At 40.9% G+C, this 25,484-nt stretch overlaps 1 protein-coding gene across 5 annotated transcripts in view; it reads right to left on the bottom strand.

Moving 5' to 3' along the window:
• Positions 1-18,538, bottom strand: part of SPPL2B (signal peptide peptidase like 2B) — a 53,075-nt gene extending 34,537 nt beyond the window's left edge. For 3 of the 5 annotated variants that reach the window (XR_012689957.1, XM_075204641.1, XM_075204642.1), the window contains exons 1-3: positions 18,372-18,538; positions 3,296-3,415; positions 1,042-1,224 (exon numbers count right to left, since the gene is read on the bottom strand). Coding sequence is in view for 4 of the 5 variants with exons in the window: in XM_075204641.1 (XP_075060742.1) it covers positions 1,042-1,224; positions 3,296-3,415; positions 18,372-18,419 (351 nt within the window). In the remaining variant the exon portion in view is untranslated. The remainder of the gene's footprint in view (positions 1-1,041; positions 1,225-3,295; positions 3,416-18,371) is intronic. The other 2 variants (XM_075204640.1, XM_075204639.1) reach the window with 2 other exon arrangements.
• Between the last annotated feature and the right edge of the window lie 6,946 nt (positions 18,539-25,484).

Raw genomic sequence — 25,484 nt, 5'->3', positions numbered from 1 at the left:
TCGTGAGACTAAGAGCTTCCCTGCTCACTCTACAGGAAGTTCCTGCTCTGATGTATGTCAGCAGCACCAGAAGCATAGATAAGTACAGTGGGCTGGGGGTGTCATAATGTGCCTGGCGGGATGGCGTGATGTAGCTGGGAGGGCGTGATAAATGTAATCTTTTATTATAATGTATGTATCAATACCCCATGTTGGCCACGCCCACAACACAATGTGGTCACACCCTTTTTGGCACACAGTTGCTTTCCTGCCCCTCTATGGAGGGGGACCCCAAAAGTTCACTATACCAAGGCCCCAAATTTCTCTTGGCGGCCGTATACATACCATTGTCTGATACTGGTGTGCCCTATGCTGCAAATACAGTCAAGCTGTGCGAAACACATTTGTATCTCACAGGACACAGCAGGTAACAGACAGCAAACAGCTGATCCACAGAGGACTATAGTAACATACCCCAATACCCTGTAGCTCTCCAGCGGCTGTGGAACTAGACGCCTCAGTATACCTGCCAGCCTATTGTGGGGCATGATGGGACTTGTAGTTCCACGTAAACTGGAGAGCCACAGGAGGCGTAAGGAGGCTGTTCCTCAAGCATACTTCTGTATGACAGCAGCATGTTTTCATAGATTCTCTAATTATGATACAATGATCTTTGCAAAAAGTGCTGTAATTATTATTATTATCTGGAACTGAGGTGGGCATGTGTACTTTAAATGCCAGAGCTGATTTTTAGTCCCAGTCCGGCCCTGATGGGGGTACTGTTAAGCTCCTGGCCCAATTGCTAATTTTATGGTTTTGAATGGCTACAATAATCGTTTTACTATATATAATGCAGCAGTACAGTTTCCCTCTTTCCTCCCAATGCATGAAGTGCTTTTAAAGATGAAACAGACTTTATGAGAGTTACTCTGGATTAATCAAGTTTAATTTTCCCATTACTCAATATTAATTATTCCTTTTACATGATTAGTTTTGATTAAATAAACCAAGCATAGTATCTGTACTTTCTGTATTATGAAAACATGATTTAACACTACTCACCAGCCTCTCCCGACTGACAATCAGCAGTCCACGTGCTCCATTGATTTGTGCTAGACGTACTTTCTCATAGAAAGTGCAATTTCCTCTCATTACCATGGGAATACGGTTACTGAACCCACCGTCTGGGACATCAGCAGTGGAACAAAGCACAGATGTGGTCTGATCTTGAAGATGGAGCAAGGCCTAAAAGAAATACAAGACAACGTTGACTCGTCTTTTACTGCTACTTTGCTGTGTATTGACATAAATTACATGGATTCAATTGGATTCATACAGAGCAGCATTTTTATTCTGGCCATTAAGGAGTCTCTTCCTCGTCCACTATCATACTCTAAACCCGTGACTACCTGCTTGCCTCCAATCCATTTGTTCTCATCATAACACTGTCCCTGTCACATGTTGCTTGTCCACACTTCGTCACAGATGTGGATAGGGCACTACTCAAAACAAGAACAGTGCATCTCCCCAAATGCTCTCTGCTGCTGTGAACAATCCCATGATTTGATTGTTCCGGCACTGACTGTAGCCAAACGCGCCATATAACAATTTTACTTGGAGGCTGTTAAATGAAGACTATCAGTCAAGAGCTCCCAATAAAAGCTGCTAGAATTCTTTGATAGGGAATTACAGTTTGCCACATATTAATAATGTATCCTTCTACAGAAGTTAAATCTTACTACCAGCCTTCAAAATATGATAAATATAGATGCTAATATAGTGTTTATGAGCCTCATGGAGCCATTTTGAACGTGTGCCAAATTAAGCATTGTCTCACATACTGTGAAGTTAGCATCTTCCTGTGTTTTGATCCCAGAAGTTGTTAAAAGAGTTTTGCTATGCATATTTAAAAAATAATATATGTTCACAAAAGGTGAGCGACTGTGAAATGAAAATCAAAGTCACCTCATTAAAATCCATCCTGCAAGACTGTACTAGACAACAGAAGTTCAAAAGAGCCCTTCAAAGGTGCATTCACATAAGTGTAAGCTTTCAACTCTTATTTCAAGATCCTTTAGCTCAGAGAATGAAGACAGAATATATGCAATTATAATTAAAAGGGGACTACCCCCTAATTAGCAGAAAGGTGGAAGACCTTCTCAAATCATTGCTTTCAGACTTTAAAAAGAGGCAGGATCATGCTGCATCAAGGTAATCCTCTAGTGGAAAGTGCAACAAAAACACAAGCCAGGAGTAACACTGTGGGTTACATCTAACCACAATAGTCATACTTTCAAAAACCCTTGTGGTGACTTGTATATGGGTACAAGGACTATAACCTTAACATAAAACAGGAACATAAAATGGAGTATGGGAAATGTTGCCCTATACTAGCGTGTATAAACATTATGCTGAGGCTTGACATACTATTTCTCAATTACACTAGCAGACTATTGAGGAGGTTACACCACTTACCTGGGCTTAAGGGGGGAGGGGGGGGGCTGGCTGGCAAAAATTTGATGCTGCTGAAATAAGTTACATGAATTAGGTACTTTAATATTATATTACCATTTGGACTGACATGAGATACTATGCTTATTTTTATTCTGAACACTTCATTGGAGCTGTCTGGTTGGCTCTACAATTCTAGTTTGCTTGCCAGTACTTAAATAGTTGTCACTACTTTGCAGTAAGAACAAATTAAGTTATGACTGTTTATTGGAAAATGCTCTACATTGCCACATGCTTCCCAATTATCTTCTGCTTTCTGAACAGACGCATAGTACTGTCCATATTTTGATTATACTTAAGGAGTTGATTAGCTACAATCTTAACTGAAAGGGCTAGATTCCTTTAGGGCATTGGATTGAATTATGTGTTAATCATTTATCTGCAGGTGTGCAGAGGTAAAGTTAAATGTTTTATATTGTAGAGCAGACATTCTTACTTATCAATATAAAAGTTTCAATCACTAGAGTGCTAACTCTTGGATAACTCACTTATTCACTAGATTAGCACAACTAACAACTATCATTGCAGTTAGAAAATAAGATATCTCAATGATGTATGAAATTAAGGTTGGTTGAGACAGCTCTGAGAATTATGGATTAATTTACCAAGCAGTAACGTTAAACTCAATCCATCAAGCAATGCATAACTTTAAAGCAATTTAAATAAAACAAATAATTGCAAAAACACAATTTCGTTACACAGTCTGTAAAATTAAAGATAAGGTGTCACCTACGGAAATAGTGCACACTCTCAACGAAAGCAAATCTCAATGTTATAACATATAAAGGAGTGGAGGTTTACTTACAGCTTTGGTCAGGTCATGAGGCAAGTGGGCCCATTCTGAATTAAAAAGAATGCAGTAATCTTTGGCAATGCCCCCGCTTTTGTCTGATGTAACATGCACCATCCCATATTCGCAGATTACCTAAAAAAGACCACAGGCTGATGAGAGGAGAAGCCATTTGTGAAGTTTACATTTAAGAATTAGAATTTTTTGTATCATCGTAGGACTGGCGCTATCATTAGGCGAAGCTAATGATTGTGTGCCCACATGGAGCACCAGCCAATGACATGAAATAGAAGTAGCCAGCAGCTTCTTACATATGAAGTGTTCAGCTGCTGCTCCTGAATGTCAGCGGGGAGTGTGGCACTTGGCTATGATGTCACAGCCACACATCACACACTCCCAGTCTGATGGGTAAAGGATAATGCCCCCCACCGGCTAAGGCAAGAATCACCACCTCTTACCTTGGCAAAAAGTGGGTGGGGCGTCACCACCCCCAAGGCATGCACCGACCCTTCTCATAGACATATAAAGAGAGGAACAACAGGTGAAAATTTGTCATTGCAACACACTTTTTTCTTTCAATGTTAAAACAACTTAGGCTGGATACATACTACAGAAACTTTCTCCTGATGTGTTATTCAACTATTTTACCAACAATCAATTTAAAAAAAAAAAAAAAAAAATCCCGATCAGCATGCCGATTCATGTGTACACTGTCGAAGTGTATAATTGGATGAACGAAAGTATATTGGTTAATATTGTTTTACCGTGCGATTGCGATCAGTATGCATGGTGCGATCGCGTGGTAAAATACGCACGCACACTCTCGTACTCTAACATTTAGTTATTTACATATTTCATATTTATATTGGTTCCATTCCACAGTGATTTATGAGCAGATAGTATTTAGTTTATTATTAGTTTATATATTATGATATTTACACTTTAGTGTTATTTGAGGTTCAGGTTATAGGAAACATGTCATGTTTAGTATCATTTTAATCCCCTATTCATCAGCAGTTGTCCGGTTCATTCGCCGAAGAGATCGTACATTGCATACTTTAGTTAGCGATGTTAGGGAAATAAATGTCTAAAGTTATACTGACTAATGTGTTAATAGACTAGCTTAAACTGGTTTCTGGGCGGGAGAATCATCTGTAATGTTGACCCTCACCATTGGAGGGCGTTGTTTGAACTAGCCTATGACCTGTTTACATTGGACCCTCCTGAAGCCTGGACCTATAGAAGCAAGCCACGTCATCTGCATTGTTCTCTCTGTAACACTGAGTGTATATAATACAGCTCTAGCTGGTATTAGCCCAGTCTTCTCTGACCACAGTATTCTGGAGTAAAGTACTGTACGCTGATACCAGTGGAGCGCAGCTTAGCGAGCGCATGCGGGTGCGGTATGTATGTATATTTTTGGTATTGGCTGTACTGTATTATAATTATGTATTGAACTGCTAAATTTTGCATCTTCTAAAATAAATTACTTTGTGCTTTGGAAACACAACACAATTGCTTAGACAATGCTTATTTGAAAACAATAGAATTACTTTAATAACACACTATACACGTTTCACAAGATTTACCTTCAGGTCTGTGCTCTTCAACGGTCATAACCATCTGCTGAAAAGATCATGACTCTAAATTCTATGGAGATCCTGATCATGAGTGCATACACACTGCAAAGTTGGAACGATATTGTTCCATCAATGAACAAGATTTTTAGTCTAGATTAAACATCAAATGAAACGATGCAATTGGCTTTGGAATAATAGTTCATCGTTGCAGCATACACACTAATGTGATATTGGGCCAACTGGTCGTTTATTATCCAATTGACCAGATAAACATCTGAAAACACTGTAGTGTGTACCCAGCATTAGAAAACTTCAGGATAAAAGTTAAGATCAAGCCACCAGAAAGCATAAAATGTCACAATAATTAATATAGTGTACTCCAATATCATAAATCAGGAATACATATTTTGGAGTGAATGGAGGACTTTATACTATAGGTCTATTATTTAACTGTTCCAAAAGAGTAATAATTTAGAAAAGGACAAGTTGATTTACGTTTAAATAATGAAACCCATAATAATTGTTATACTGACAATGACAGAAAAATTCTCACCCTCCCATATGACTATGGTTAATAAAAAGGTGGGCAAAGGGAAAATGAGGTCGGCCATGGTTTTCTTATCTTCCTAATCTTCCGTGTAGCAGAATTATAGAGAGTTTTTCATTATCCAATTAATTTTGTGCTTAACCAATGCTAAATCTAACAAAATGAACCCTAGTCTGTGTGTGTGTGGGGATATAGACTGCAAGCACCACTGGAGCATGGAATGATGTATATGACAAATATCCAGTCCCAAATATTCTGCGTAATTGGTGCCACATAAAAAAAACAACACATTTTTTCACGGGATTGCTGCTTTATACTTTATTTTAAAATTGTGTTGTTAACAAACTTGCACTATGCTAAGAGTTAAGTTCTGGGGGCATCCGAGTACCTGTGAGCACATAAAGCTCTACGGGAAAGGCGGCTGCTATAGGCGAAGACCTCTTCCATCAGTTCTGTAAGTTTGTTATCAGAGCGGCAGCCTAACAGCCACACCTGTTAATTATTGAATTGAGGGGTTTCAATCAGACCCGTTACCAGAGGTGTATAAAATCAAGCACCTAGCGATGCAGTCTCCATTTGCAAACATATGTGATACAAAATAGGTTGTTCGGAAGAGCTCAGTGACTTCAAGCATGGTACTGTGATAGGATGCCACCTTTACAGTAAGACGGTTCGTGAAATTTCATCCCTGCTGGATATTCCACAGTCAACTCTAAGTGAAATTATTAGAAAGTGGAAGCGTTTAGGAACAACAGCAACTCAGCCATGAAGCAGAAAACCACGTAAAATTACAGAGCGGAGTCAACGACTGCAAAGGCGCATGTTGCGGAAAAGTCGTCAACACTCTGCTGATTCCATAGCTGAAGCATTCTGAACTTCCATTGGCATTAATGTAAGAACAATAACTGTGCAGCAGTTTCCATGGGTTTCCATAGCCAAACAGTTGCATGCAACACTCACTTCCCCAAGACCAATGCCAAGCGCCGGATGGAGTGGTGTAAAGCACACCGATACAGGACTGTGGAAACGTGTTCTGTGGAGTGACTAATCACGCTTCTCTGTTTGGCAGTCAGATGGGCAAGACTGGGTTTAACGGATGCCGGGACAACAGTACCTGCCTGACTGCATTATTCCAACTGTGAAGTTTGGTGGAGGAGGGATAATGGTATGGGGCTGTTTTTCAGAGTTTGGGCTAGGCCCCTTATCTCCAGTGAAGGGCAATCTTAATACTTCAGCATACCAAGCCATCTAGGACAATGCTATGCTCCCAACTTTGTGGCAACAGTTTGGGGAAGGCCCTATAAAGGCACGGTTTGATGAGAAGAAGTGGAAGAAGTTGACTGGTCTGTACAGAGTCCTGACCTCAACCCCATCAAACACCTCTGGGATGAACTGGAACGGAGATTCTGAGCCAAGCTGTCTCGTCCAAAATCAGTGCCTGGCCTCATAAATGCTCTACAGAATGAATGACCACAAATTCCCACAGAAACACTCCAACATCTTGTGGAAAGCCTTCCAAGAAGAGCGGAAGCTAATATCGCTGCAAAAAGGGGGACCAACTCCATATTAAAGTATATGAATACAATTTCATCACAGACCCTGTTGATGTAATGGTCAAGCGTCAGAATGGAATTTTTTATAAAATATATATATATATATATATATATATATATATATATATATATATATATATATATATATATATATATAGTCAAAGTCGTATAATTGGATGAACGAAAGTATATTGGTTAATATTGTTTTATTGGCCGATTGCACTCAGTATGCCACGCTACACGTGGCATACGGCGATCGCACGGTAAAATACGCACGCACACACTCGCATGACAACATTTAGTTATTTATGTAATTCATATTGGATCCATTACACAGTAATTTATGAGCAGACAGTATTTGGTTTATTATTAGTTTATATATTGTGATTATATGTACACTTTAGTGTTATCTAAGGTTCAGATTACGGGAAATGTGTCATGTCTGATATCATACTAATCCCCTATTCATCAGCAGCTGTCCGGTTCCATCGCCGAAGAGATCTAGTTATTGATATTAGGGAATAAATAGCCAGATTGATATCAGACAAGTGATATGCTAATGAACTCATTGTAACTGGAGCACATCCCCTGGAGAGATGACCCCCACCTTTGGATTCCTTAGATTGAATCAGCCTATGACCTGTTTACCCTGGAACCACCCTTGTCTGGACCTATAGAAGCAAGCTACGTCATCTCTATGGTTCACTGTGTAACACTGACTGTATATATAATCATAGCTGCACCCCCACCAGCCTCAGTCTTCACTGATCACAGTATTCAAAGGGTCAATCACTGTTCACTGGTGCCCGTGGTTAGCGTAGCGCAAGCGGTATGTATTTATCTTTTGGTATTGGCTGTACTGTATCATAATATAATAATGTATTGAATTGTTGACTATTTACATCTGCTAAAATAAATCACTTTGTGCGTTAGAAACACAATACAATCGCCTATGCAATGCTTATTTGAAAACAATAGAATTACTTTAATAATTTGGGGGTTCGGAGGGGAGTTACGTTATCGGCAGGTATGCAACGCTTACGATATTCGGTTCCTCAACAAAGGGTGGGTTGACAGACGCGTCTCATACGGGAAAAAACGCAATGTGTTTAAGACCTGTGGTTCACTTTGTGTTGCGAAGCTGAATGTCCGTTGTTGCATAGACTGAAGGAACGCTAATTTGAATCTAGGGACAAGACAGAAAAATGTTTCTTTGTATTGTTGATTTGCGTTTTAAAGGGTATTGCATTGCATAGAGTATGTGTATTTCCTGCATTGAGTATGTGTACTTCCGGTAATATTGCCACGTGGTTAAACAATCGTTTTGATAGTTATTATATGTGCATAGTATAATTACTTGTGAAAGCCTCCGAGACATTATTACTATTGTTGGGAACTTTTGATTTTCTGCGCAGAAAAGGTGTATAGTGTGTGACTTTGTAACGTAGATACACTGTTTATTCTTCATTGTGCTCAGTTGCTGTCTGACGAGGCGGGTTGCCCAACTGAAGGACGGTATACAGGGCAGGTATACCGAATGCGAAAACTGGGTTTTCGCAAAGCGCTACCAATAGATCGCAAGGTTTGTTAATAACTGGTATTGGTAGGCGGTGCGATCTAACCGCACGACAACCATTAGTGCGAATTGGTGAAGCAGCTAGGAGGAATTATGTTGGAAAGGCTGGTTGATTGTATCGACTTTGTTCTCCCAGTTATAATAAACTCAACAGATTTTTGTGGTTTAGCCAGGGCATCGAGGAGCTGATAGCCCTTGGGTCCCGCACTGATAATTTCTGTATTAGGGGTCCTTGTCTAAAATTGTGTAAACTCAGCAGATTTTGTTGGAGAGTCAGGGGTAATCGAGGAGCTGATAACCCTTTAGTCCGCATTCATATTTCTGTATTAGGGTTTTTTGTCTAAGACAAGAGGAAGCGAGTGGACGCGGCTTGTAGCAAATACGTCCATGGGCCAGTAAAATATCTCTAGCGGTAGATTGCGGGTGGCAGAGTGTTGAAAGTAGTGGCAGGATATTATATTCCTGGGACCCAATATTGTGGCAGGATATTATTATATTCCTGGGATCCTATATTGTGGCAGGATAGTGTGATATTCCTGGAACCCTACTGTTAAACATGGGTGCTAAGCATACGCTAGAGATGGCCAATGTACTGCCTAAACAAGGCCTTAGGGATTCAGCAAGGTTTCGTAGGTGTAATAAATATGGTGCATACGCAACGGCTTATTGCGACACAGGGGTCGAGATGACCAAAGAGTGTGTTAGGCCTTTCCCAACAATAGGGAGTTTTAATGCAGAGGTAATAAATAACGTAAGAGATAAAGTATGGTTGATTAAGTCAACGGAAGTGAAAAATAAACATGATGATTGTTTAAAGTCGTGGCAAATGGAAGGTAACACGTGGCAGAGCAGCAAATGCACAGCGGAAGTAAGTGTGGCGAAAAGTGCGCGCACAGCGGAAATCAGCGTTCCGGAAGTGTGCGTTGCAAAGCGTGGAGAACTGAGCACAAGCACGCCCCTGACAAATTTGGTCGGGGCGGAAAGTACAGCCAATACCAAAAATGTTAAAACTAACTAGTAACTTGTATGTTGTTTTAAGTAATGTTAAGAGTAATGTTTCAGAAGAAAGAAATGTACCCACCGTCATTTCGGCCATTGCTCATGCTGGTAATATGAAGGGGCACCACACGGACAAGGAAAAGGAACAATCCCACCAGCAGGGGCAGCGGCTGAAATCGGTGACAATAATATGGAAATTAATAGAAAGGAGGACATTCATTATGCTGCAACAGCCATTCCAGCAACTAGTTCAGAATGTAGTGATTTAGTAAAACATGATCCATGGACTAGGTCTGAAATATTTTCAATTATGTCTGATTTCCCTGATCCTAGAAATGATTTGGCCAAAAGTCAGAAATTCATTAGACATTTTGGTAATGCACATGAGCCTACTAATAAAGATTGGCGAGTGTTGTTTAGAGCTTGTCTTCCTCTCAATATTGACATACAAAAGTTCATTAAGGATTGTATGTTGGAGGAGGATGAATCCTTAACCGAGGATGATAATCAGGACAATATTAGACAAATAATCACACAATTGGCTATATACTTTCCCGTGATAGTGTACTGGAGTAAAATTTCTACTATCAAACAAAAGGACAATGAAAATGCAACAGACTATTTTTGCAGGGCTCTAATAGCGATGGCCAAATATACTAGGGTATCAGACATAAAAGTTATTGTACACTAAAGAGAGGTTGCTGCTAAAGTTCTAATGGATGGCCTCAGGGAAAACTTGAAAAGAAGGGTGCAAACTTCATTACCACACTGGAGAGGAATTACTGTAAGTGTTCTTAGGGAGTCAGTTATAGGACATGATAAAAATATATGTAAAGAGAAAGAGACACTAAGTGATAGGCCAAGGATGGTAAGTAACCCAGCACCAGAGGGACTGCACACACGACCACAGTATAATAACACCTGGTTTAAGGAAAAGAAACAACATGAGTTGAGGAAGTGTTTTCAATGCAATAAAATAGGACACCTAGCAAAAGATTGTGCAGACATGACAAGGACGTGTTTTTACTGCCTTAAGAAGGGACACATGAGTAGGAACTGTGTAGAGAGAAAAAGGGATACCTGGGTTGGAAACCACAGACACCCACAAAGGAGGTGTACACAAGTTTCAGAGGTTCCCCAACAATTGATTGCACACCCCATAGCAACTAATACTTTGGGGGAGAACTATAGCCGACTCTAGAGTTAATCTGTGGTAAGTATTGGTGAGCAGGTTTAGAAAGAAAAAAAAACGATTTAAAAAAGGTAATCTTTATTGATTTTGTTTGTTTGTTTTATGTTGTCAAATGCTTGTTTTCCTAATCGCTGGCCGATGGTAAAGAATGGAAATGTTTGACTTGTTTGCTGTTTTAAGATAACTATCTTGTTTCCCTCTCACAGATAAAGAGTACACAGAAGAAATATAGACGTAGTGTTTAAAGGGGTGAGGTAGAGAAATAGAAAGATTACTCTTGAAAGACTAATTAACAATGGATCATTGGAACACTTTGTTTCAGGCTGCAATGACTCATGATAATTTGTTTGGCTGAGAATCATTATCCAAAAATGAAGTATGTACATACTTTTCTCCCAAAAATATATTGTTTTATTATCTCAGATGAATCATTAAGAGTTAACTTCTATATTTCCCTGCCATAAGTTAGAAAGTCCGTTGAAAAGGTATGTAGTCAATGTGATACAGAGTTCTTAATGAACAAATGACGGACGACACTGGATTGCACGGTTGGTTTAAGACCCCCTAGTCGAGTATGGGGAGGGTTCATAGTTAAGCAAATAGCTAAGGGGATTAGTTGAATGAATACAGCCATTTTCCCATAGAGTCCAATCCAGCTGTCATTTTTTTTGTTGTAGAATCTCCCTTTCTGCATGTGTGTTTGTTTTCAAACCTTTGTATTCCCATTATTCATTGCTTTCTTATTTCTCATTCTTTACATCTATGCTAGTCTCTCTCTCTGCTCTGGTAGAAAAAAAAAAAACCAGACACAGTCTCATCAATGGGGCTAAGACATATTTTTTTTTTTAATTATTTCTTTTACATAAGACAAATTCAGGGATACACAGACTAGATTAACATGAGTTACAGAAACAGTCAGGGGTTTGTTGTTATGTGTATAGAAGCTGCTAATGTTAAGCAGAAAGTTCTGTGTGAAAAGAAAATGATTCATGTTGTTTATTTAGAATGCATATCTGCTTTTTGCCTCCTGTACAAAGTGTGCCTTTATATTTATGCACAAAGGGTGGAGAGATTGATGGAGGTTAGGCATACAGATATGCATCTCTGTATAGAACATTGGAGTAGGATTTTTGCCACAAGATACGACATTATGTGAAACCCTAGAAAATGTAGAATTTTCGTGTTATATTTTTTTCACTGTTAGACAGACATGTACTGGGTACTGTTATATTTTAAGAAAGTGTTATAGAAATAGACCCTTTTGCCTTTCTCACTTAAGTTAAGTAGCTGAATGTGAGGTACTGAGAATGGCATGAGAGTTGGTAGAGGGAAAATCGATTGATATACAGTGGTCTTCAGCATTTTTCTAGTCTAGGAGGCGATGTTGAGTTGACTAAAAAATCTTTTTATAACAATACCAGCACATGAGTAGGACACTACATAGAGGACTTTATACAGCGACACAGTTACCAACTGAAGTAGCTGCTATTAAAGTCCACACTTACACACACGACCATACATGGCTGTCACACCAAGCGAACATAGCTGTCAAATAGACAGCATGGTTTTATGTGACAGCTAACAAATTTATGTTTTGTTTTGTTTTTCGTTGTATTGTTTTAAAATGTGAACACACACGCACAAACATGCACACATACACATATTAGTTAATATATGAAGATTTGTGTTACCTGAAGAATTAACTGTCTGGAAGGTGAAGAGATGTGGTGAGGAGTCTGGTGGACTCTGGAGAGATGGACAAGGTAGACCAGTAGCTCCCAAAGTGTATCTTCCAGACCCAGCGGAGGCAGCACATGGTCTGGCTCAGCTGGGTACAGAAGGTATGTGCAAGCTGGTAAGAGTATATTGGGGTGCACCAGACATTTTGTCTCAAGCTAGTAGGACGGCAACGTCTTATCTTGATTAAGAGAATGTCAGGAAAATGATACAAATAGAGCCATCCCATATCCCTCCTGCAGATGGGTTTTCCTCCAGGTAAAACAAATCCACGTCATCCAATTACCACCATGCAGGATCCTCAAGTATACGCTGGTGTACCAATGAAATATGTCTGGGTAAAGGTGTATTGAAATGTGTCTAATGTATTACTGTGTCATACTCAAAGCTTTTGTTATTCAATGTGATAGTCCTAGAGTTATAATAGATGATAGGGGTATTCATGTTATTGATAACAAATGTATAACGTATGAGTAGTGGTAACAAATCACATACTTTCAATTAGCCATAAACCAGTGTGAACATAAAGTAGTGGTACTAGGTAGAACGAATTGAATAGAATAAGAGTTGGCACTTGATTGAAGTGACTGATAGCTTCGGCCACTAGTCCTTCCCCGCTACCAAAAGATCACTCCTGGACAGCCTCTCAACCTGTCAGTTTTTGAAATGTTCTTGACCCCTCGTGAGATGAGATTGTAACTGGGAGGCTAGGTTAGACCTTGAGAGAAGGTAAATAGTGAGACAGCAACCAAGAACGTCCAAAACACGGTTTCCTGAAAAGTCACACTAACTGTCAGGATGTTGGATCGGGAGAGTAAGTTGTGGAACAGAAATTTCTTAGGCTCAGGTTATTTGACAGACAGGTACCAGGTGTAGGCTACCAGCATCACGGCTTCAAGGGTAGCAGAGACACACTGGTGCCCATTCCACCCACTGCAGAGGGGCCATCACTCAGAGAAGGGTCCAAGGGCACTCATGAGTCTGTTCTGGAAGGCCTGGAATGCAGTTAGTAGCACCTGAGCCAAAGGCTAAGACAGTTGTCCAGCATGAAGTTGTAGTTTTTCCCGTTTTGTCTTCTTACATTTCATTCTCTTCTCAGGACGGTCAATTCTTTTAATTATTAGCAGGTGACAGAGGCTGGTTCAGGTAATGATAATGAGGTAATGGGGATGAAGGAGAAGTTAGTAGCATAATTGGTCCAGCCAATTACTCTATTCAATTCAGGGGTAAAGGAAAATTAGTGAAACCTTGGAGCAAGTGCGAGGGGCTATTGTCCGAGTAGCATTACGTCCGTAAGTGCAGCGACCCCATAGTTAAAAAGAGATACACCCAGCTATGCCAGTCCAGTAATATTTGGACTTGAGCATGCATCCTTGAGAATGATTATCATTCTTGGGAGGGTAAGGTTTTAGAGCAAACAAAGTACTGGGCATGCTCTCATGTGCCTCAGTGATTATATCAAGTAGGACTAGTTCTCTTTCCACTAAGTATTCTTGAGGTACCCGAATTATGGGTGGGAGGTCACTAGGGGAAAAGCACAACACCCAGGTCCTTTAGTCTGAAGTCTCCCAATGCTTTGCAAGCCGATCACTGTTAAATCTGAGTATTGGGAGACTGGGAAGAACGAACAGACAATAGCCCGCCCACAAGTTTTGATGAAAAGAACTGATGACATTATTAGAAGTGTGTATATTAACGCAAGCTGAAGGAGATTGTATATGACATTATCGATAGACATAGGATGATGCTATTGATGAACATGAAGTGTTTAAATGTATTCTGAGCTTAAAGACATGCGTTGGACAGATGAACCTGTTAAACTTGAAGAACTGTAGTAGAGTATTCTGTATAGCTGATACATGTTCTATTGTACCTTTCCAAATAATGTATTACGTGTTTTATTGCACCCTTGAAGGGCATAGAAAAGGTTATCTCCAAGCTCCAGAAATGTACGGTCTATAGTAAAAGAAGAAATCGTTTTGAGGATTAAGACTCTCTTATGATAACTTGTTTAGATCTACAAACAGCGTGGTCATACCCCAAGGGGGATTTGCATTACATAGCAATGAAACGTGGTACGGAGATCCTGCATATAACATCTTTAAGGTGATAGTTTATTGTACTATCAAAGGGTGGAACTGTCGAAGTCGTATAATTGGATGAACGAAAGTATATTGGTTGATATTGTTTTATTGGCCGATTGCACTCAGTATGCCACGCGATCGCACGGTAAAATACGCACGCACACACTCGCATGACAACATTTAGTTATTTATGTAATTCATATTCATATGGATCCATTACACAGTAATTTATGAGCAGACAGTATTTGGTTTATTATTAGTTTATATATTATGATTATATGTACACTTTAGTGTTATCTAAGGTTCAGATTATGGGAAATGTGTCATGTCTGATATCATACTAATCCCCTATTCATCAGCAGATGTCCGGTTCCATCGCCGAAGAGATCGCATACTCTAGTTATTGATATTAGGGAATAAATAGCCAGATTGATATCAGACATGTGATGTGCTAATGAACTCATTGTAACTAGAGCACATCCCCTGGAGAGATGACCCCCACCTTTGGATTCCTTAGATTGAACCACCCTTGTCTGGACCTATAGAAGCAAGCTACGTCATCTCTATTTTTCACTGTGTAACACATAATTATAGCTGCCCCCTCACCAGCCTCAGTCTTCACTGATCACAGTATTCAAAGGGTGAATCACTGTTCACTGGTGCTCGTGGTTAGCGCAGCGTAGCGCAAGCGGTATGTATTTATCTTTTGGTATTGACTGTACTGTACTGTATCATAATATAATAATGTATTGAATTGTTGACTATTTACATCTCCTAAAATAAATCACTTTGTGCGTTAGAAACACAATACAATCGCCTATGCAATGCTTATTTGAAAACTATAGAATTACATATATATATATATATATATATATATATATATATATATATATATATATATACACACACACACACACACACACACACACACACACGTACATCTATCTATCTTTTCAGGTATTTGATAGCTCATAAAGCTTAACGGATTTTTGAAATTACCATTTGAGAGAATATGAAATTCAAAGAAGTGGGCATCAACACCTGATTAGTTGATTTAAACAGTACAGAAGTACAGAGCAGAGTGATGTAGACCTGTTGCAGGCATTGGAGATCTGGGCGAATTCCACAAACAGGACATGACCAGAAGCTATAACTTTTTATTTTAACTTATTCAACTCGACTTCATACAAAATTTTCAGCATTGGCTGAATTTATTCTCTCAGTTTGAAACAAATTTTCAGTTTCAATAATTTCAATAGGTCCTTAGTAGCCACTTTCAGAAATTTTAAAATAAAACAATGTGATCCTAGATCAGACAAGGACAAATGACAAAGTTAGGATCAAATATTAGGATGGCAGTTACCGTATTTCCCCATGTATACGGTGCACCTTAATTTTGGCCCCGAAATTTGAAAAAAATATATTACGGTAGCTGTCAAAGTGTGCGGAGATTGCAGGGGCTTGCTGCCGGCGGCTCCACACTATGTGCAGGTCCATTCGGCAGAGACAGGCAGGGAGAGTGTGCTGGCCGGCTGCCTCTTTAATCGCGCCCCCGCTGCCATTGTACCACTGCCCCCCTCCCCCTGGATCCCCCCGCTGCCACTGTACCACTGCACCCCTCCCCTCACATAGTGTGCAGCCGCCGGCAGCAAGCCTCTGCAATCGTCACCCCCCCCCCCCCCCCCCCTGCTGCCACTGTAACACTATAAGACACACCCAGTTTTTAGACCACAAATTTCAGAATTTTTGGGAAAAAGGTACGTCTTATACATAAGGGAGATACAGTATGTTAAAATTCTTCCATGCATGGACATAGCAACAAAACTGCTGCAGGGTATGGGATCATTAATTCCTATACCAACACACTTCCCTTATTGCAACACTAATGTGTGTTACTGTTTCAAACGCAATAGCTTGTAAGTGGCAAGGTAGCATAGAGATCATTGATATCAATGCTGTTTAATTTGTGTGCATGTGGTTGGCAACATATTACAGCACAACTACTGTATAAACACTTACGATTGACATCGAGGTACAACGGAGGCACAGTTAGTATATTGTTGTGAAAAGAAACTTCTCCCCGTATACGCCTGTTGCAGATATTACTGAATATTATGTGGTTTCTTGTATAAACAATCTATATCACATGGTAAATTCTACTCTGTCCAGAGAAATTTTAATGTCTATGTGTTTTTTTCAATACAAAATCTTCAAATACTATTACACTATAAGACTGTCACATTATTTATACTGTGGTGGAGCGCCAGGTAAATGTACCTTAAATCTCATATCTTTGTGAATGGTGGAGAAACCATTCAAATCCCAAAAGGCAGCACCCCATTTTACAATATTTTATACACTTTTGAGTCAGACAGTGCTTGGTGTTTATCTGATAAACACTTTAATGTGTAAATAAATCATTGGACTATCAATGCATGGTACCATGTAGTAAACAGTATATAATATATAATAATGTCATTGAACATAATGAGAAAACCTAATCATAAAGCAGTACATAATTATATAAAGTGTAACAAAAGTGCACGTTTTGAGCCCTGTAGAGGTTTTGGGTCTGGGAGCAATCACACCCGCTGCACAACTCTCAGATGTACCCCTTGTGCAAAAGTGAGAGAAGAAAAACAAAAATGGTCAGTCATGAGAAAAAAATAAATGTACGGTCATAAGCCAAGACTGAAGCTGGCAATAAACTGCATCATCAACTTGGCTCAACCTCTAGATCTCTGTCAGATTTGGCCATACAGGTACATCTGTGGCCAAATCTGAAATATTACACATTGTTGGACCATGGCATGGACAGATGCAGCGAATATCTAACTGAATATGCAGTCCATTCATACCAACAACTGATGGCTCCCTGTCTCTTTAGGCCCATAGATCTTAAAATGTTGGGAAACTAAGGTCTAAAAAGGGCCTATTTGGCTGTCAGTCATAGCTTGTGCAGGTTAACCTTGTGATAAATACAAACAACACATCTAGTTTGCACTCTATAGATATTCAAATTGTTTACTAACCATGTGCCTTATATGCTTCACATGCTCTTTTACTTGCATTAGCATTTGTTAAAAGATCTGTCAAATTGGAATACTGTCAAATATACAAGCTCAGTGAACAACAGAAATGTAGAAAACTAGTCACATAAATTACACCTTTTTTGAAAACAGGACATCAGCAGATTTTAGAAGTAGTACCTATATAGAATATTTTATATAGAATTATGCTTTAAAGAACGCATCATTAAATTAACTCTACTCTAATTAAGTATTCTGCAAATGTGCTTTATACTAAATGTCACTGAAAATAGAGGAGAATAAAAGGGTAGATACATATGATGTGTAACATGATGTAATACTACTAGAGGGGATAATGAGGGAAATGGAAAAGGACAAAATAAAAAAACAGGACAACAACATCATTAAGGGGGGGCAAGGAAAGGGGGGATGGTGTAAAGTCAACCAGTGCACCATGTAGTGAGGCACATGACATAAGACCATATCATAGGGCGGGACATAAATCCAGGTAAAGCTCAAACGAGGACAGAGATAGGGTAACAACATAAACAAAAGAGCGATGCATTTTGCATAGCACAGGGGGACAGCATAAGGACAGACCATATCAGAATTTACTAGACTGACACATCACAAGGCAGCAATGAACACAGCGTCACTCAGACACAGGTCAACAAAGGGCAAACACACAGGGCAGGATGCAAATCCATGGATGTGGACAGTGATAAAATAAAGAGCAAATAGCAGCAGACTGAGCCCCCGTGGGGACAGCAAAGAGAGCACTCTGCTGTACTCACCTCGCTGACTATGGAGGCCCATAGTAGCAGAAAACCGAGACTGTTCATTTCGTGTTGCCGCCCGTGCCCCCGGTCTCGGAGGACATACACAGCACCGAGAACACTGCCAGTCAGCTGGTACTCGGCTCCATACTCTGCACATGCGCAGTAATGCACATCCACGCTGGCTCCGCCCCCTGCTTTTCTCGTCACAAACAATGTCCACAGATTTCACTTTGTAGGAGATGTCGCTGGCAGAGATGTGGGCGGGGCCTCACGTCACCAGCACGTCCTGCTGTTATTACAGGAGCGGTTCTGTCTTGTTTACCAGAATATACATTTTTTTATTTGGTGAACATAACCACTTGGTCCATGAAAAGTTGAGAGATGAGGGGTAATGTTTACTGATAATATCTTCATATTTGTAAAAAAATAAACAAACAAAAATGTTTCCACATCCACTTATTAATATACTAAATACAGTAAGCCCCCCCCCCCCCACCCCAATAAATGAGCAGGGAAAGGGTCTATGTGCCCCTGAAGGGGCCATGGCCACAATGCCTGGGCTGTGGCCAACATGGGACCTAGCTGAGCCTCTTTAAACATGACATTGGGACATTTTCAATTAGTTGTGGAGTGCCTCCGCAACGGTCACGAAGGCACTCTGTGGCAATGAAACATCGCATATTTCCCTTTGACCTCCTAGGGGTGTGAAGAGAAATTTGCATTGTTGAGGTACTATAGTACCGGAAAATGTATGCAGCCACGATGTTCGGTGGAACATCGTAACTAATTGAATATGCCCCAAAACGGTGTTGCTCTCACCTTCCTGTTATTGCAGATTTCACAACCTGGTACTGGATTCTTGTATACATCCTGGAATGTTGGGACCTGTTTGGAAAATGTTTAGGTACATGAAATATTGAAAACCGAGAAATAAGTGAACACAGTACATAACACAGATCATGCAGTATTTAATACATAGATCATGCAGTATTTAATACATACATCATACTTGCCAACTTTTCCTTGTTGGCTTCAGGGAGATCCCTGGGGAGGTGGGCGTGCAGGGACGGGGCTTGACAAATCACAACATTTTGGCCCCACACCCTAAACGATTGTCACAATATTGGCCAATTACAGCAGCATCTATTACGGGGTCAAGAACTGGGAGGTTGCCCTGCTCTCCCAGAAATGTGGGAGTCTCCCGGACATTCCGGGAGAGTAGGCAACTATGTATTAAAGAAAAGCAGCTAATGAATCTCTAGTGACTGAAGTGTCTTACATTTCTGTCTCCATTACTAAAGTCATGTTGTCTTACCATGCATCAATACATGGACATAGGACACAATTTCTGAACTGTGTTATCATGCCACAGATGGCGAAGCCAACCACGTCTTGTACTGGCTCAGCATCAGGGAGAATGCCAGACTCTTCAGGTAGTGAGGGAGATCACCCCTATTTCAGGGAGTCTCCATGAGATTCAGGGAGAGTTGGTAAGTAAGACATACATTATAATAAAACATTACATTTATCAGGCCTTTACCAGCCACATCACACTACCCCCCCCCCCCCCAGCCACATTACGCCACATCACACCAAACCCCAGCCACACCACACCAGACACATCATGCCATTCCTAGACACCTCCCAGACACATCACACCACCCACATCACACCAAACCCCAGCCACATCATGCCATCTCCAAACACATAATGCCACCCCTCAGACACATCATGCCACCCCCCGACACATCATAACCCTTCCCCCAGATACATTATGACACCCCCCACCCAAGCCAGCATACGTTACTGTGTTGGGACAGAGTGGAAACGTCCTGCAGAGTTAACAGGGAAGCTCTTAGTCTCGAGAGTAATCTCGCGAGATTAGAGCTCCTCAGTTTACACTCTGTAGGCTGTCTGGGGACTGGGAGCAGCTGACACCTCCCTCTCCCTAACCAAACCCATACACCCCCCACCTTCCCTCTGTGGGTGCGCCCACACACAACAATACTTGGCTGCTTCAGGTGAAGAACGGGCTCCCTGGACCCAGTAATCTGAAGCCGCCCACCCACTCTTGATGCCCCTGCATATTACAAATGCTACAGTGGGCATAATAAGGAAGTGACTGAACATCTCTCATTCCAAGATTTTCACTGCTTTTCTGCTATTATTGTCAGTTATTCTGTTTTATGGGAACTTGCAAGGGTGAACCTGTTTTGGAGAGTTAGGAAAATGTACAAAAGCTTTAGAAGAAAGATCATTTACACCAAGTCTCCCAGGTGGGATAATGGGAGTTGAGACTAATTTGTGGCTTTAGGAGCCAGGTGAATACTAGGGACAAGATTTAGAAAACCAACTAATTTCTTACGATACCCATGTATTCCCAAATATCTAAAAGAGTACAAGAGCCTAACAGTGCGATTACACACCTTTATCGATTGGAAAGCGTATGGAAGTCACATACCACAGCAAATATTTAATGGGAATGTAGTCGTAATTTTGACAAAGAAAATGTTGACATTCAGAATCTTGACACTATAATGTTGATAGAATGACAACACAGCTAAAAGGTCGACATTCAGAATGTCGATATATTCCTGAGGTCGACAGGGTTAAAATGTTGACTTTGTGAATGTTGACAAGTTGTAAAGTCGATCGGGACAAAAGCGTGGGGGTCCCACAATTTTACTATTACAAGCACTAGGTTTTGGCACTATATCAGGGGAACCCTCAAAGTTTGGTCCTCACGCCTGTCACACATTGCAAAAAGCTAACCTGCATTTTGGTCACTGTTCTTACCTGTTACCCTAGGTTCTCATTCCCTGCATTCATTTGCTGGTCTGAACTGAACATGCGTACACCTAGGGGTAAATGTATGAAAGTCCGATTTCTGCAAGTCGCCGGAAATTGGCGACTTTGCAGCTAAAATTTAAAGGGGCGATGGCTTGTAAAGGCAAGTTTTCTATATCCACAGACCACCTGCTTAGTGACCATCACACCATACCTAGTATTTTATAACCATAGCTAGTAGTGTATCACACTCCTTACAGCCCTATATGTTCCTAGCACATAGTTGCCTACTCTCCTGGAATGTCCGGGAGACTCCCGAATTTTTGAGAGTTCTCCCGCCCTCCCATATCCTGTCCACTTCGTTAGTGAAGTGGATGGGACAGGGATAATCGCGGCATCCTGGCCCCGCCCCCTGTAGTAATAGACCGAATTTTGTATAACTCAGCAGAGGGGTGGGGCCTAAAGACGCACCTCGCGTGGCTACGCCCCCATGACGCGGCAGCTTTGGAGATCTCCAAAGTTGGCAAGTATGTTATAGCACTTACCATCATATTGTTTCAGAACTAACTACACAGTTTGATCTCAAAAGGGAATTTAGAATAGAGAATGAACTCCCTTATACATAATACAAATGATATAGCATGATAAAGGGGTTGTCCCCATTTAGACAGCCCCCCCCCCTCTTTATGTTCTGCTCCCTCCATTTTGTAAATCGGAGTTCCCCCACCCATAGAACCTCGGTGCAGCACACAGCTCAGGAAAATGCCACATGTTTAGAATAATTTAATAAATCTGTCACGGTTGGCTTATAGAAAATTGATCCCTAGGCTCTGCTGGACATTGCTTAGCCCACCCACAAACACGGAGTCTAACAGGCCAATGGTTTTCACCAGGAACCCCCGCAAGGAGGTATGGACTTTGCGGCACCAAACCTGCAGGTCGCGGTCCTGAGAGTGGGTGAACAGCAGAACGGTGTGGAGGAGTCAGGTGACACGGGCAGCTACAGATGAGGCACAAGGAGAGTAGATGTCCTGTGGTGCAACCAGGAGAAACAGAGGCTATCACAAGGGTGATAGGTAGAGGTACTGGAACAGCTGGAGTACAGCACTGGAATTGTACAGACCACACGAGGAAGTGGAGATAACTGGGGAATCAGGCGATGAGTCACCGAGGCAGTTGCGGTCCACAGTGGTAGCGGTCAGAGAACTGGGGCTGTCACAATGAAGTACATGAGAGGTGGTCTAATAGTACTGGAGCAGCAATAGTTCAATACAACAGGAGACTGAGAGCAACTGAAGTGGCCGAGGTAACTCGTAGCAACAATAGATGAGATGCAGTAGTCGCGATGTAGTACAGTTGAGATAGTAATAGCAGTACAGGAACAGCAGGAGTTCCATACAGCCAGCATGCAGCAGCAGAGGTGACTTGTGGTTACAGCTGATGAGTCACAATAGTAGTAACGACTCTGAGTGATAACGATAAGAGAACTGGAACTGTCACAATGAAGTACACTGAAGATGGTAGTAGTAGTAGTAGTACTGTAGCAGCGATAGTTCAACTCAGGCAAAGACTGAGAGCAGAAAGAAGTAGCGGATGTAACCCGTGGTAACAGCTGATGAGTCACAATAGTAGTAATGTTTCTGAGTGGTAGCGATGAGAGAACTGGAACTGTCACAATGAAGTACACTGAAGATGGTAGTAGTAGTACTGGAACAGCAATAGTTCAACTCAGGCAGAGACTGAGAGCAGACTGGAGTAGCGGAGGTAACCTGTGGAACAGCTGATGAGTTACAATAGTAGTAGCGGCTCTGAGTGGTAGCGATGAGAGAACTGGAACTGTCACAATGAAGTACACTGAAGATAGTAGTAGTACTGTAGCAGCGATAGTTCAACTCAGGCATAGACTGAGAGCAGACTGAGGTAGCGGAGGTAACCCGTGGTAACAGCTGATGGGTTACAATAGTAGTAGCGGCTCTGAGTTGTAGCGATGAGAGAACCGGAGCTGTCACGATGAAGTACACTGGAGATGGTTAGAAGAGTACTGGAGCAGCGATGGTTCAACACAGGCCACGAACTGAGAGCAGGCTGGAATAGCGGAAGATCCGCAAGGAGCACAGGAACCAGAACCACAGGCTATAGTAAGTGAGCTTGAAGAACAGGCATCAGACAGGTGAATCCAGGAGGTTTAAATAGTGCTCTAGGAATGCTCAGCCAATGAGAAAAGGAGGGAGGTCCAGAAGTGCAACGGATTTGCACCTGTGCCGAACTGACTATAGCTGAATGAAATGAATGAAGTTTGTCTGACGCTGGAACAAGGCAGTTTCCAAACCAATGACATGCGGGTAACGGAGCAGGTACTACCTGCGGGACCGAAGCGTTACAAAAACAAAATAGAATCTCTTCTGCTACATGAATCAGGCTGGATGGATTGAGTTCTGCACTGTGAGTGGTAACATTTTATTTTGGTTAAATAGTATGGTCTGGCTCCCTATTTCATTGATAGCTGTTTAGGGATTGGACACAACCCCATTAATTATTAAAAACTTAAATATATAGGGCCTGATTCAGAGTTGGAAGTATTCTAGTTTGTGTAGAGTATCTAGCGTTATTTCGCACTGAGCAAGCCCACAAAACGACCATGCACAATTGTGCAGAATTCTCTAATGCATCTGAACCTTACAACTCCTTACGACTTGAGAGGCGGTAGTGGGAATGGGTGAACTAGCATAGGTCATCTATAGTAATAACATTGTGGCTCTTTCAAACTTGAAGCTTTGTGTAAGTATATGTGTTTTCAGCCGTATCTTTTGCACCTGCTACAGGACAGGTGTAAATCCCAGATCATAATTATGCCAATACTGATTGAATGATTGCCAAATCACCTGCACAGCTGACACCATTGCACTCATTAACCACTACTAATGAATGAATGCGTCTTTGAGGCAAGAGTTTAAATTGTAAAGGTGTGCAAATGCTGTTTATGTTGTGCTTCCGAAATTTTGTAACCATGTTCTTGACTAGCAAAGTGAATGTCTGCAATTGTTTTTGCGAATTACAATGAAGCTATATTGTGCTCTCTTATTACTGTGTGTATGCTCACTAATGCAGCCATGGACTTTGCAAGTAGTATTTTTTTTTAAGCACAATGTAAACTGTTTTGAAATTCATTTTTACTAGACTGTTTGTGATAATTGAACAATTGCAAGAAAATGCATAATATATTTTCAAATATCAAGCATTTTAATAAGCATTTTAATATTTCAAATAATTTGTTTAGTCTTAACTACTTATGAATATTTTTAACGCCAGCAACCTCGACAACATTGTATGTCCAGGGAGCATGTCTACCGGCCACGTGTTACTCTCTTTGGAATGCCAGATGCTGAGGTGCTATGATGTTTTCCGCCCCCACCTCGTTACCATCTGCGCATTGTGCAGAGTGGAATAGAGCCTATGATTATCCTTACAGCAATACCACCGCTGACGCAATTTATGTCTGTTACATTTCTGTGCATCGCAGGGGGTGTTGCGACAGAAATGTCCCAGACTTCATTCCATGAGTACTTAGAGTATTCCTGTTGCACATAATCCATTTTATTTTTCAGCCATTCAATGAGAAAACCTTTGGGCTGATTAAATATAAATTCCATCAAGCAGTAAGCTTTCCACACGTAATAGAGGCAGTGTGTGGAACTCATGTAGCTCTGATACATCTGGAAGAAATTAAGCTATTTTTCAGAATAGAAAATATTTCCATTCCATCAATCTCCAAAGGGGAGATGTGTTGGTGTTTTTTCTGCACTAAACGGGTTTTCTCATAATGTTAGGAAATGCAAAGTTAAACAACACATTTGAACAAATTAGGGAACAACCTTTGCAGCCTGCAACTTCACTTCTTACTTCATATTTCTGGACACTCTATCTTGGTAGATATATCTTTGTTTTCTCTCTTTATTTCCCTGGCCTCACTCTCACCATCCAGCTGCTCAACTCCTTCTGTCTCTTTTTGAGCCTTTCACTTGTTACTTCTGCTTTCCACAAACTCTCACCTCTACTTTCTCTCACCACTTCACTCCTGTACCTGTCTCTTCACTGCTCTTCTGTCCTACAGTATTTCTCATTGCCTTCATATTTACTGATCTTAATTCTACCCTTCTAGTTCTGTATTAGATTTGCCTTTGTACTGCTCTTCCATTACATTGTTAACGCTGCTTTGCTTTTATTTTACCTCTGATTACATTGCCACTGTTATACCTCTCTTGTCTCAATCCAGACTTCTACACTACTGTCAGGATTCGTAGCAACAATTCCATGGAAAGTAATGTAAAATGAAGCAAAGTG

The sequence above is a fragment of the Mixophyes fleayi genome, chromosome 1 (assembly GCF_038048845.1).
Source record: "Mixophyes fleayi isolate aMixFle1 chromosome 1, aMixFle1.hap1, whole genome shotgun sequence".
Classification (NCBI taxonomy): domain Eukaryota; kingdom Metazoa; phylum Chordata; class Amphibia; order Anura; family Limnodynastidae; genus Mixophyes; species Mixophyes fleayi.
Note: the sequence above shows the minus strand (reverse complement) of the source record. Positions and strands in the feature narration are given on the sequence as shown.